Source organism: Tasmannia lanceolata, unplaced genomic scaffold (assembly GCF_043159265.1).
Source record: "Tasmannia lanceolata isolate RefF3 unplaced genomic scaffold, GAP_Taslan_0.1 ptg000037l, whole genome shotgun sequence".
NCBI lineage: Eukaryota > Viridiplantae > Streptophyta > Magnoliopsida > Canellales > Winteraceae > Tasmannia > Tasmannia lanceolata.
In genome coordinates, this window is record NW_027518714.1 from 8,987,572 (window position 1) to 9,001,550 (window position 13,979).

Genomic DNA, 13,979 nt, shown 5'->3' on the forward strand with positions numbered 1-13,979 from the left:
TTTCAAAAAGAACTGTATGGACCACACTATAGGATAATCCAAACTGTCCATGTGATAGGCCACAACATAAATAGGTTGTGCCTAAATAATCATTTATATAGGATGGTGGTCCCAACCCTCCGATCTATATAGGAACTGCGTATTATGGAAACCTCTTCTATAAAGGGCATGGCCCCTCTGTTTGGTTGCCGGGTTTTTTTTGGTTCCTGGGATTTATGTGGGAGAAAAAAAATCCAAGGAGATTGGTGGGAAAAAAAAAGTCCTAGAAGTATTCTGGTAAAATAAAAATCCCATGTTTGGTTGACCGGACTATGGTGAGGAAAAAAACTTTTGTTTGGTTACTTGAACTGTTGGGAAGAAAAAAATTCTTCTCAAGCTTATTTTTGGTTCCTGGGATTATTTTGGGATGGGATGAAAAGGCAAGCATTACAAGAGTGGGATTAAAAAAATTCACCACACAAGCAGTCTTTACATGAGTGGGATTAAAAAAATTCTAGTGCTAAAAGGCAACCAAACATGGGATGGTACTAAAATTTTACTTAAACCTCCTAGGACAAAAATTTTACCGGCAACCAAAGGGAGATATATATGTGCCCGTTTTCTATTTCTATGACTGCAAAGACGCAGCTGTACATCACATGGGATTATGGGAAGGATTGAGGGGCCTTTATTGGCATCTTACACTGCACCTTCCAGAAAGGGCATGTCCTTCATTTAGTGAAAATGGAGAGCTGTTTTCATTGCAGTCGATGCTTAAACACAGAGACCAACTCATGGTTATTTAATTCGGGTGTCCGTTGGGGATCTTTCTCTTCTTAAGAAAAGATGGGTGATTTTCTGTTCATTTCTCTGTTGATTTCTTGTGTTTTGCTGGTTTCATGGATCTCGAGATTAGTTTACTCGATTTGGTGGAAACCCATGAAGCTGGGGAGGTATTTGAAGGAACATGGGATCGAAGGCCCTCCCTACAAATTGTTGTACGGCAACATGAAGGATATCCTCAGCACTAGGATGAAAGAACAATCAAAACCTATGAATCTGTCTCACCAGATCGCTCCACGTGTCTTTCCCTTCCAATATGAAACGATGAAGAACTACGGTAATCTTTCTATTTTTCTTACTTTTTTATTTAAATTTTTTATGGGTTTGTTTGATTTCTTTCATTAGACTCATTTCCATTCTTAGACTCCTAATTTCAATTTGTGGGGTTTTATTGGAATCTGCTATCTGGTCCACTACTTTTGTTCTTGTAATATGTTATTTTGGTGAGCATAGGATAGCAACTCTAACCAAGCATACGAATTGAAGAAAAAACCAATTTGCTAGCTATAATTGGGGAAATATTTTGGTGTGAAACACCCACAGTGAAAGCTTTCTATGTGTGAATCTGATCACCGTCCAATCAAACCTAGAGGGTAGAATTTTATAAAGCTTGGAGCCATGGTTTTAGAGACATTTGATGATTTCCTTACTCAATTTTCAACCATCTTAAAATCACTCAATAAGATGGGTGATTTTATTAACTTTGTCTCCACCTTTAGTAAGCAAAGGTGGGTGTGTTCCGCACATGGTTTTAAATTTCGACCGAAATCCGGATTTCGGTGGGGACCGAACCGAAATTGACCGAAATTTGATATTTTGCGAAATACCAAATTTGAGTCCCAAATTTTGAAGCTTAATACCAAATTTAGGACCGAAATTTCAGATTTAGCCGAAATTTTGGATTTCAGTGGGGTCCAAAATAGGTACCGAAACTGAAATTTAAAACTTTGGTTCTGCACCCATTATTAAAATGGTCTTTTCCGCTTTTCGGGTTGAGGGCTTGGGCAACCTGACCCAAGTGAAACCCGATATTGCTTATCAATTTTATTTTTGTAAGCTTAAAAACTCATACAGGGTTGGGCTCAGGTCGGAAAAAAGGGTTCCTCAAGTTGGGTCGGGTTGGAAATCTTGTCAGTTTCGGGTTGGCCTCAACCGGACCCAAGTTGCAACCCTACTTGCCGAAGACGCCCAAAAGGAGTGGAAAACTGGAAAACAGGGTGCAACCATTATCATTTTCCTACAATGAATGATGTACTGCTTCTTTGCTACACAATCCAAAAAGAAGTGTGGATCTAGATAAAATGAAAGGGAACTGATATATTTTCCCATTTTCCTAAAATGAGCGATGTAATGCTTCTTGTCATAAATAAATGATGTATTGGTTTGCATTATTTTCCTACTCTACCCCACACTAGCAGAGTGGGGTAGCCCGGGAAACAGGGGAAGAAAAGGGGCAAATATATCCATCACTTTCCAAAATGAAATTATTGAAAATAATATCTTTTTTGAAAAATTATTCCATGGAAACTAAACTTCTAGGGCCCAGTAGGTTTGCAGTTTTCCTTGAAAAATTATATAAATTTTCAATTTTAGATAAAAAAATCTTGGAAAATGATTTACCAAACGCTGGCAAATTCATTTTCCATGGAAATTGCAAGAAACAAAAGCAAAAAATAAAATAAAAAATCCCTACATCCAAGCAGCCACTAAAAGGCATGTTTGGTCATATGGAAAATTTTTGTCGTCAGCATTTTCCTTAACGAAGATTTATTTAAGCAAATTTCATTCCCAAGAAAAAGAATGACCGGTAGAGCATAGATTGCTTTCTTTAGGCGTAAAACAAGCTTTATACCTATTTTTAAGTGAAAAAATGGGCAAAAAAATTGTTTTATGCCCATTTTACATGGAAAACATTGAAAATTTTCCTAGAAAACTTACCTAAAAAAGTGCATCAACAAGTACTTCAATAAATGGCCCGGCCTATTTAGATTGCACATCTAAACTAGCCATTAGGCTTTGTTTTGCCTTCTTTTTTAAATTGGATGGATAGAAGTTTCTTGGTGGGTGATTTGGAAAGAGAGAAATTCTAGAGTTTTTTAAGGGATTGCCAAATCGCCTCATTGTCTGTACATGAAAATTATTGCACTATCGATATCTTGGGTAAAATGTCTTCCATCCTTCCGCTTTGTATCGGCATTTGGTCTATGGGAGGGATGGAGGGTAGTTTGCTTCAGTAGGGAAAATCGACCTCGGATTATTCAGCATTGGGAGGCTCCTACTTTTAGGAAGTGGAAATTGAATTTTGATGGTTCAAGTATTGGAAATCCGGGTCCGGTTGGGGTTGGCGGTTTGTTCCGTAATGACAGTGGAGAGGTTGTGTGGGCCTATTAAGGTCCTTTGGGGAAATGTGATGCTTCGGAGGCAAAATTGATGGCGGCATATCATGGTATCATGAGATTAGATCGAGAGCGCTTAGATAATACCATTGTGGAGGGTGATTCACTCAATATGATTCGTTGGTTGAAAAGGGTGGCATTGCCTCCTTGGAGATTTTTATCCTTTTTGATGAAATTGAGGATCTAATATTGAGTTTGTCTATTGCCTTTGATCACGTGAGGAGGAATGCTAATGGGGAGGCGGATGGGGAGGCTAGAAGTGGAGTTGGTCATATGGAGTTGGAGTAGTTTGATTTTCTCCCTCCGTAGTATATTTTGTATTTTTGTTTTTTGCTTTATTATATTTTTCTTTCCTTTTCCTTCCCTGTACATTTGGGTGTGGTCCATCTTGGTCCCCCCTTATTTTATAATATATCTTTGCCATTTCAAAAAAAAAAAAAAAAAAAAGGTTGGATAGTTGATTAATTCTGTAATAGCTTATTCTGTTCACTCAAGTTAGATTTTGAAATGGGTTTTGATTTTTAAGGTCTTGCCCATATGACAATGTTATCTGTTCTCTTCCACTTGAAATGGTTTTCAACATTCTCTATTGCATATTATGTGAGCAGAACTTCAAAGAAAAGGATTTGTTCTGATGTCTGATTGTGTTGGGCTTTCTTACTTTCCATCGCAGTTGTACTAGAAGTCTCTGTCTTTTAATATAATGAGATTTTCATCAGTCTAAGTAGTAAAACTCTTCTTCTTTCATCGGTCCAATTACTAAAATTCTTAGACCGTAAAGTGCAGGTAAAATGTCTGTTACTTGGATGGGAACAACAGCCAGGGTGAACCTCATGGATCCAGAGCTGATAAGGGAAATTCTGTCGAACAAGTTTGGTCACTTTGGGAAGGTAAAAGCAAACCCAATCACAAAGTTGCTGGCAACAGGGCTTGCAAAATACAATGGTGAGAAGTGGGCCAAACACAGAAGGATCATAAACCCAGCCTTCCACCAAGAGAAATTGAAGGTTATTTCCCATCTCATAACATTAACATTCCCTGGAACATCTACCAAACAAGACTTGTGATGACAAAAATAAAACTTGAAGAACAAGCGACTTGCTCCACACTTTGTGGTTAATGACAAACCACACATTCTTGTTAGTTTTCGCCTGTGGTTAAATTTTATGTTTTTTGTTTGTTACAGCGGATGCTACCAGCATTCTCCACTTGCTGTTGTGAATTAATTAGCAGATGGGAGCAATCGGTTGGTTCTCAAGGTTCCTGTGAATTAGATGTGTGGCCAGAACTCCAGACTTTAACTGGAGATGTGATCTCTCGGACGGCATTTGGTAGCAACTACAAAGAAGGAAGGCGGATTTTCCAACTCCAAACAGAACAGGCTCAGCTTGTGATCGAAGCAGCCCGGTCCGTATACATCCCTGGCTTCAGGTTTGTTCCTTTTACTTGCTCTCTCTTACAGTCTTACTCATGTTCATAAACCATAAGAAAAGCACATCAATAACACAATTTCATGGAATAGGAATCCTAAACTAAAGTACCATATAATCTCTTTGAACTACTCCAGAAGGTAATGACAGGAAAAACTTCCAGTCCTATCATTGGATTTTAGTGCTAAAATCCTCTATATATGATTGTTGACAAGTGATACCTTTAGTTTTAGAAGCTGTATGATGTCATCTCCAATATTCCCAGGATTGATTGAATCTAAACCTTCATTTTACACAATATGTTTCCGAATTAATTATCTCTGTTACTTCTGTTCCAAGGCTGGTCCCATTGACAGTACTAGAAACAGCAGTAGGGGTAGCAGCATTGTAGCAGAGGCAATAAATGCTATGGTTAAGGTAAATGAAGTCAATGCAGATAGGGCCTTCAACTTCTAGGCTATTCTGAGGAACCCTTCTAATTCCATTATCAATGGAAAATAGAGAGGTATAAAGGGTGAAGTAAGAACTCTATACGATAATTATCATAAACTGCATATTCTATTACTTAACCAACATTATCTATTCATACAGGTTTCTGCCCACAAAGAAGAACATTAGGAGAAAAGAAATTGAGAAAGAAGTGTGAGCTCTGTTAACGGGTATTATCAAGAAGAGAGAAAAGGCTATTAAATTAGGAGATACCAATAATGATGACTTACTGGGAATTCTGATGGAATCCAACTTTAACGACTCTCAGGAAAATGGGAACTCCAAGAACAGTGGAATGACGACTGAAGACGTGATAGAGGAGTGCAAGCTATTCTACTTTGCTGGGCAGGAAACGACTTCTGTTTTGTTGGCTTGGACAATGGTTGCATTGAGTATGCATCCAACCTGGCAACAACAAGCAAGGGAAGAAGTTTTACAACTCTTTGGGAAAAATAAACCAGACTTTGATGGCTTAAGCCACCTAAAGATTGTGAGTAATTGCTTGGTACATTCTCTTCAATATTTTAACTAACACTGATAGCTGCAAATCCCAGTCTGATGAATTTAATCCCATAGACTAAGAGGAGAAAGGATTTGCTTTCCTTACCCTAATTTGTTAAATGCCACCTACTTGTTTAGTTCTTCCATTGAATCTAGACATATTAACATATTAGATGTTTCGGCATACAATGTCACAATGATGTGTAACACTAGGATGTGTAACACTAGAGGAAGCCATATGGTGTCTGAAATTCTTGAAATCTCTTTTGCAGGTAACCATGATTCTGTATGAGGTTCTCCGACTATACCCGCCTTTCACTTTACTTATTCGGCGCACTTACAAGAGAATGATACTCGGAGGAATCGACTTCCCACCTGAAGTAGAATTCTCTCTGCCAACGCTCTTTATTCATCATGATCCTGAAATATGGGGCGACGATGTGGATGAGTTCAAACCAGAGAGATTCTCAGGTGGTGTTTCAAATGCAACGAAGAATCAAGTTACATTCTTCCCCTTTGGTTGGGGCCCACGTATATGTATTGGGCAGAGCTTTGCCCTAATAGAAGCTAAGCTCACTTTGGCCATGATTCTACAACACTTCTCGTTTGAGCTGTCGCCCACATATGCTCATGCACCTTACACTGTCATAACACTTCAACCCCAACATGGTATTCAGATTATCTTAAAAAAACTCTGAGATCATCTTTTCCATCAACATCCTTGATTACTGTCAGAATCACTTATCATTATTATGAACAGTGTTATTTCATATGGGTATCCTTCAGCGGAGTTGAATTCAATGTCTATTTGGGATGTGTTGTAACCCAACTTCATGTCATAAAACTTAGTGCAGAAGGAAGATACAATTATCTTAGTTTGAGGAACGAATTTGCTCGTAGACATTGTATGAGGTAGATATTCTAGCCTTGGGTTGAACCCAACACATCTGCTGTGTTGTTGCTGTACTTCCATTTGTGGGCATTGGTAACTTTGTTAAGGGTGTAGCCTGCACTTGTGTTCCTTCCCTAATAGTTATATTGGGTGTTGCTCTGTCTTTGATTGTCTGTCAATATATTCCTTCTATGGCTTTTTGTTTATTGAGTTTGTAGCTCTGTCATTGTAAAAGCTATCTTGGGAGTGCCTAGTTTCTACTAGTTGAAGTAAGTTTGGTAGCTTAGACTGTTACCGTTTCATGCTTAAGAGTAATTTCTGTTACTTGATGACAACTCATCCTTAGTAATCTGTAATTTTCAGTTGCCATGTGATTAGCTGTCTCAAAAATAAAAAGAACAGCAAAGTCCCCTTGTAAAAGGAATAAAATGTTATTCATAAGGAATTTAAATTCAAAAAACCAATCCAAACTAATTGAACACAGCACAAAAATTTTGTTCTGCCGATGGTCTGCAACAATACCTTACTCCTTACTATATTGATTTGGGGTAATATCATTGGAAAATTAATTTATGGTAGAAGGTGTAACAAGGAAGCCAGGGGGGTAATTGCAGAATCGTGTACATCTTAGAACAAATGCCCTCCCCCATGGGCTGAAGGAGTGGGTAACTTTCTTTCACTGGTAGTGGACGGAGAAAAGAGATGGATTTTCACGTCTTTTTCCCTCTGAAGTGCATTTTTCTCTGATCATTACAACAATCCCACATTCAATTCAAAATACAATGTGTTATAGATTGACCTTCTATGTGCAAATGTCGCTAAATTGCGTGTTTCTTTTGTATAATTCGTTCTTTTCATGAAAGTTTTTGTTGGCAAACTTTTTTATGGAAATTTTTTATTGGAATTTTTTCTATGATTGATTTTTTAAACATTTCTCGCATAGCATGGGTGGAGGCAGGCACACATTTTAAACCTCATGTTTTGATACGGTAGGACCCACCATTTTACACCCATTAGTGGGCCCACCATCTCTATCCAAATCCTTTCATAGAGTGGGGCCAACAGTTTTACATCGATATTTTATTAGGGTGGGTCCCACCAACTGCACTCAAACTTAACAACTTATGCATAGGGCGGAGTCCACCACTTTACCACAAGTTTTGATAAGTGGGGTCATTTAACCTCATGTTTTGATGACTGGGTTCCAGGATCTCCACCCAAGCCAAGTATAAGAGGGGGGGGGGGGCACCATTTTACCTTTACACTGCAAGAGGGAGGCCCAAGGAAGAAAAATGAGCCAATATATCATTTCCCCACGCTTTGATGAGTGGGGCCTATTATTTTACACTCATGAGTGGGCCCCTATTTAAGAAGTAATGTAACCGCCCCTTTTTTTAGTTGGACAGCCAGCTGCAGTGTATCTATTACTGGAGTGGGGCTGATGTACTTCACATGGGACGGATTCAATGGACCTGATCCTGATGTCTCCTCCCATTTAGAGTTTGATTATTGCGACATAAAAGACAAATGCAACAAATACCCCATTAGTAGTATCATCCATCTAATGAAAAGGAAGAGCTGTTTCATTGCAATTGGCACTTAAAGTCAAAGAGACCGACCCATGGCTATTTATGTCGGCTGATCTGTTCTGATTTTTCTCTTCTTAGGAGAGAGCACTGAGCAGAGACTGTAAAAGAAAAAGAAAAAATGGGTTATTTTCTGTCCATTTCTCTGTTGATTTCTTGTGTTTTGCTAGTTTCATTGACTTGGAGATTAGTTTACTGGGTTTGGTGGAGACCCATGAAGGTGGAGAGGTATTTGAAGGAGCAAGGGATCAAAGGCCCTCCCTACAAATTGTTGTACGGCAACATGAAGGATATAATCAGCTTCATGATGAAAGAACAATCAAAACCTATGAATCTGTCTCACCAGATCGTTCCACGTGTCTATCCCTTCCAATATGAAATGATGAAGAAATACGGTATTTTTCCCATTTTCTCTTACTTTTTTATTTTATATTTTTATGGGGTTTCTTTGATATATTTTCAGTCCTGTCCTGCCTCATTAAAATTATTTCCGTTTGTGGGTTTGCACTTTTCCTTGAAAAAATTAGCTTTCTACTTGTAAATTTTATCACTGTCCAATCAAACTGAAGAATCCCTTATACAATATTGGAGCCAGCCATGGACGCTTGATTATTTCCTTTCACAATTTTCTTGTTTCTGATTTTGTTTCAGAAGCTGTTATTTCTACCTTGTTGCTTTGATCGATACACCCCTTCTCTGTACATTAGAAATGATAGCTGCTAGAAAGAGAACAAACAGCATGGATAAGCCATTTTCCACCCTATGTATTGATAAAGAAAATGACTAGGTGGATAGTTGCGGATGGGGATCAATTCTTGGGTCCCACATTAGAAATTTACGTGCATTCTAGACCGTTGATCTTGTAGAACATAACTACGTCTTTGTCCCACGCGAAATAGACACGTGATACCATGCATAAGATAAAAGGAATACAAAAATCTACGGTTGATCTTAAGACAAAAGATGGAAACAAAGTTAATAAAAAATTATGACTGCCATTTTCACGAAAAGTAAACAAAACACGTGTTCCGTGAGTTCCGTCCAAGGGTAATTCCGTGACTTCCGAAAATGGATGGATTGAAGTTGGATAGTTGGTTAATTCTGTAATATCTTTTTATGTTCACTAGAAATAGATTTTGAAATGGGTTTTTATTTTTAAGGTCTTGCCCAGAAGATAATGTTATCTGTTCTGTTCTACATGGTTAATTCTGCAATAGGTTTTTCTGTTCACTCAAAGATAGATTTTGAAATGGGTTTTGATTTTTAAGGGCTTGCCCAGATAATAATGTTATCTGTTCTGTTCTACTTGAAATGGTTTTCAACATTCTCTATTGCATATTATGTGAGGACTTAAAAGAAAGGATTTGTTCTGACGTCTGATTGTGCTGGGCTTTCTTAGTTTCCATCGCAGTTGTACTAGAAATCATGTCTTTTAATATAATGAGTTTTTCATCAGTCCAAGTACTAAAACTCTTACTGTAAACAACAGGTAAAATGTCTCTTACTTGGTTTGGAACAAATCCCAGGGTAAATATCATGGATCCAGAGCTGATGAGGGAAATTCTGTCAAACAAGTTTGGTCACTTTGCGAAGCTGAAAACAAACCCAATCACAGAGTTGCTGGCAAAAGGACTTGCGAACTATGAGGGTGAGAAGTGGGCCAAACACAGGAGGATCATAAACCCAGCATTCCACCAAGAGAAATTGAAGGTTATTTCCCATTTGATAACAGTAAAAAAATGACTTTTTCCATCCTTTGTGGTTAATAACAAACCACACATTCTTGTTAGTTTTCACCTGCATTATCGCCTACAATTAATTTTTATCTTTGTGTTTCTTACAGAGAATGCTGCCAGCGTTCTCTACTTGTTGTAGTGAATTGATTAGCAGATGGGAGCAATTGGCAGTTTCCCAAGGATCCTGTGAATTAGACGTTTGGCCTGAACTCCAGATTTTAACTGGAGATGTGATCTCTCGGACGGCATTTGGTAGCAACTACATAGAAGGAAGGCGGATATTCCAACTCCAAACAGAACAGGCTAAGCTTCTTATCGAAGCTGCTCAGTCCTTATACCTCCCTGGCTTCAGGTTTGTTTCTCTTTTTTACTTGCTTTCTCTTACCCATTTACATTAACAATAAGAACCGCATATCAATAATGTAATTTAGTGGAATAGGAATCTGTAAACACCTAAAATTTACAAAAATGGATTCTTTAAATAAAAATTAAAAAATCTTGCAAACATTTGAAAGTATTATAATATTACCAAAATAATTTATTTCCTTCCATTTGATGATTAAAATGTCTACTTAATTTAAATTTGAAAAGTTTCCTTACATTTTTAGTGGTCAACTATGTCTTTCTCATTTTCATTCAAGTGTCTCTCTTTTTTTAGCATTTCATATCTCTTCCTCTCTCCTAGGGGTGCAACAGGGTCGGGTTTTTCAAAACCCTAGCCCAACCCTGGATCCCATTATCTCGGCCCTGACCCTGAGTCAGGGCCGGAAAACCTCAACCCATTACCCGCCCTATAGGGTATTGTGTTGGCCCTGGCCCGCCCTGATTGGGCAGGGCCGGGTCAGGTTAGCCCTAATTGACCCTAGTGCAAATACCTGTTAAGAGTGCCAAAAATAAAGCAACCACTTATCATATGGAACAAAATGATCAATAAACAGAGAAAGGGAACAAAATAAGACAATATGAATTCAACAACATGTGGGCAACATAGACAATTAATAATAATAATCTAAAGAAACATCAATCCAAGATAATAGAAAACATTAGCAAAAGAAACATGCACAGATGGATCAATTCTATAATAGAAAACTCAGGGTCGGGCCGGGTCACGGTACCCGAGGCATTAACCCAAAACCCGCCCGACCTAAGTCAGGGTAAAAAAAAATGAACCCTGACCCGCCCTCAGGGTTAGAAAATCCATCCCTGACCCTGTTCGGGTCAGGGCGGGTCAGGGCTGACAGGGCCAAACTTGCACCCCTACTCTCTCCCTTTCCAAAAAAAGCCACACAAAATCCAATTTCAAGAGGGATCTTTTTCCTTGATTTCTCCTTTCCCTTTTCAAGAAAAGGATGTCAACCAAAGTGACTCTCTCTACCTCCAACGCCTCTCTTCTCCCTCTTCCTTTAAAAAAAAGCACAAAAAACACTTCTAACACACTCTTCTCTCTCATTCTCACAAGAAACAAAGTCTCTTCTTCCAAGACTCTCTTACACACTACTTTTCTCATCTTCCTACAAGAAAATATATCTTCTATTTTCCTCATTTTTACAAAGCATTTTCTCTACAATTCTCCCTTCTCACCACCAACAAGCATTTTTCCCAAAGGATTCTCTTCCCAACAACTTCACATATTTCTCCTCTCTCAATTCCACTCATTTTCTCTTAAAAAGACACAAGAGAAAAGAAACAAACAAAGCTCTCTTCCTCATATCACTTTTCTCACCTAACTCCAAAGCCATACACTTTTATTTCTCTTTTATTCCTCAAAAAAAAAAAAAAAATGCATTCTCTCTATAGTTTCACCTCTTTCCAAGTACTTTTTTTACCGGGGCAACAGACCGACTGCCGGCATCCATCTTGGTCTTCTCATAGGGCCTCCACGGTCCGCCACCACACTTCCCCCTCCGCTTGCAACGGCTCCGCCATCAACAATCGGAACGAAGGATCGCAAAAGCAGGGAAGTTTTAATTCCTTTTGTTTATTTTTTTTTATATTTTACTTATAAATTGATCATATTCACTTTTCTTGCCCAAAAACAATATTTTATATTTTTGGTATTTTCAAATCCAACACTAAAGTTCCATAGAATTTCTTTGAACTACTCCATATGTTAATGAAAGGAAAAACTTCCAGTCCTGTCATTGGATTCAAGTGATGTATGAGTGTTGACCAGCTCGATCCGCAGGGCTCCTCCTTTTTTCTATGATATTTACTAGAACTTCTTCCTTCAACTTCTAGGTTATGCGGAGCAACCCTTCTAATTCCATAGCAAGGAAAAACAGAAAGGAAGAAATACATATGACTATTATCATAAACTGCAAGTTCTATTACTTAACCAACATTATCTATTGATACAGGTTTCTGCCCACAAAGAAGAACCTTAGGAGAAAGGAAATTGACAGAGAAGTGCGAACTCTCTTGACGGGTATTATCAAGAAGAGAGAAAAGGCTATTAAATTAGGAGATGCCGATAATGGTGACTTACTGGGAATTCTGATGGAATCCAACTTAAACCACTGTCAGGAAAACGGGAACTCCAAGAGCAGTGGAATGACGACTGAAGATGTGATACAGGAGTGCAAGCTATTCTACTTTGCTGGACAGGAAACGACATCAGTTTTGTTGGCTTGGACAATGGTCGTGTTGAGTACGCATCCAAACTGGGAACAACAAGCAAGGGAAGAGGTTTTACAAGTATTTGGGAATAACAAACCAGACTTTGATGGCTTAAACCACCTAAAAATTGTGAGTAATTGCTTGGTACATTCTCTTCAATATATTAACTTGTGCAGAGGCATAGGTAACCAATCACTAAAACTGGTAGCTGCAAATCCCAATCTCATGAATTTAAACCCATTGACTAATAGGAGACATGATTTGTTTACCTAACCCAAATTTGTTAAAAGCCAGCTACTTGCTTATTTTTTCCATTGAATCTAAACATATTAACATATTAGATGTTTTAGCATGCAATGCCACAATGTTTTGTAAAGGAAACCATATGCTGTATGAAATTTATGAAATCTCTATTGCAGGTAACCATGATTCTGTACGAGGTTCTCCGACTATACCCGCCTTTGACTTTACTTCTTAGGCGTACTTACAAAAGAATGACACTCGGAGGAATCAACTTCCCACATGATGTACAATTCTCTCTGCAAACACTCTTTATTCATCATGATCCTGAAATATGGGGCAACGATGTTGATGAGTTCAAACCAGAGAGATTCTCAGGTGGTGTTTCAAATGCAACAAAGAATCAAGTTGCATTCTTCCCCTTCGGTTGGGGCCCGCGTATATGTATTGGGCAGAGCTTTGCACTGATAGAAGCCAAGCTCGCTTTGGCCATGATTCTACAGCATTTCTCATTTGAGCTGTCGCCAGCCTATGCTCATGCACCTTGCACTGTCTTAACCCTTCAACCCCAGCATGGTGTTCAGGTTATGTTACAAAAAATCTGAATTCTGCAGATACAAGGAACTCCCTTGTAAAGTGGTTTAATTTCATAGGAGTATCCTTCAGCTGAGTTGAATGTGTATATGGGATGTTCTATAACCCAACTTCACGTAATAAAACCTTGCGCAGAAGGAAGATACAATTCTCTAGTTTGAGTAAGGAATTTGCTTAGGTTAAACGCAACACATCTCCTGTGTTGTGGCTAGACTTCTATTTGTGGGTGTTGGTCACTGTTTAAGGGTGTAGCCAGCACTAGTTTCTCTTTGGGCGTTGGCTATATTCGACGGAATGTATGTTGCTTTGTCTTTGATGGTCTGTCAATTTCTTCGACGGCCTTTTGTTTATTTAATTTGTTGATCTATCATTGTCAAGGTCATCTTAGAAGTGGCTGGTTTCTTCTAGTTGGCGTAGCTTTCGTAGCTGAGACTCTTATGCACGGTTGTTGCAAACACAAATCCCAATCAAACTAGAAGTAGTAAAGAAAATAAAGGAAAAAAAACAACCAGATTTATGTGGCTTGACAAACTAGAGTGCTACTTGCTGGTTTTCACTAGGGGTGGAAAGTACCACTTGAGTTGTGTTTAGAATCCCTCACAAATCTATCGTGTAACTGAAAACACAAAATCTCTGTAGAATACACCATAACATGACCCCCTCGAGATACCTTTTCC

The 13,979-nt window shown here is 38.4% G+C and overlaps 1 protein-coding gene and 1 pseudogene across 3 annotated transcripts; both read left to right on the forward strand.

The window, feature by feature from the left end:
* The first annotated feature begins 612 nt into the window (after positions 1-612).
* LOC143860881 (cytochrome P450 CYP72A616-like) lies at positions 613-6,736 on the forward strand (annotated as a pseudogene). The gene is made up of 5 exons (XR_013239825.1): positions 613-1,099; positions 4,005-4,225; positions 4,405-4,649; positions 5,240-5,627; positions 5,911-6,736. The product of XR_013239825.1 is annotated as a cytochrome P450 CYP72A616-like (transcript).
* Positions 6,737-8,078: 1,342 nt separating this feature from the next.
* Positions 8,079-13,680, forward strand: LOC143861013 (cytochrome P450 CYP72A616-like). 2 transcript variants are annotated; one of them, XM_077371897.1, is made up of 5 exons: positions 8,079-8,511; positions 9,606-9,826; positions 9,960-10,204; positions 12,210-12,597; positions 12,888-13,680. In XM_077371897.1, exons 1-5 carry the CDS (start codon positions 8,238-8,240, stop codon positions 13,311-13,313), a joined length of 1,554 nt encoding a protein of 517 aa, XP_077228012.1. In that variant the 5' UTR covers positions 8,079-8,237; the 3' UTR covers positions 13,314-13,680. The 2 variants fall into 2 exon arrangements, with proteins under 2 accessions (XP_077228012.1, XP_077228013.1); XM_077371898.1 differs by lacking the exon at positions 8,079-8,511 and adding an exon at positions 9,258-9,333.
* The last annotated feature ends 299 nt before the right edge of the window (positions 13,681-13,979 follow it).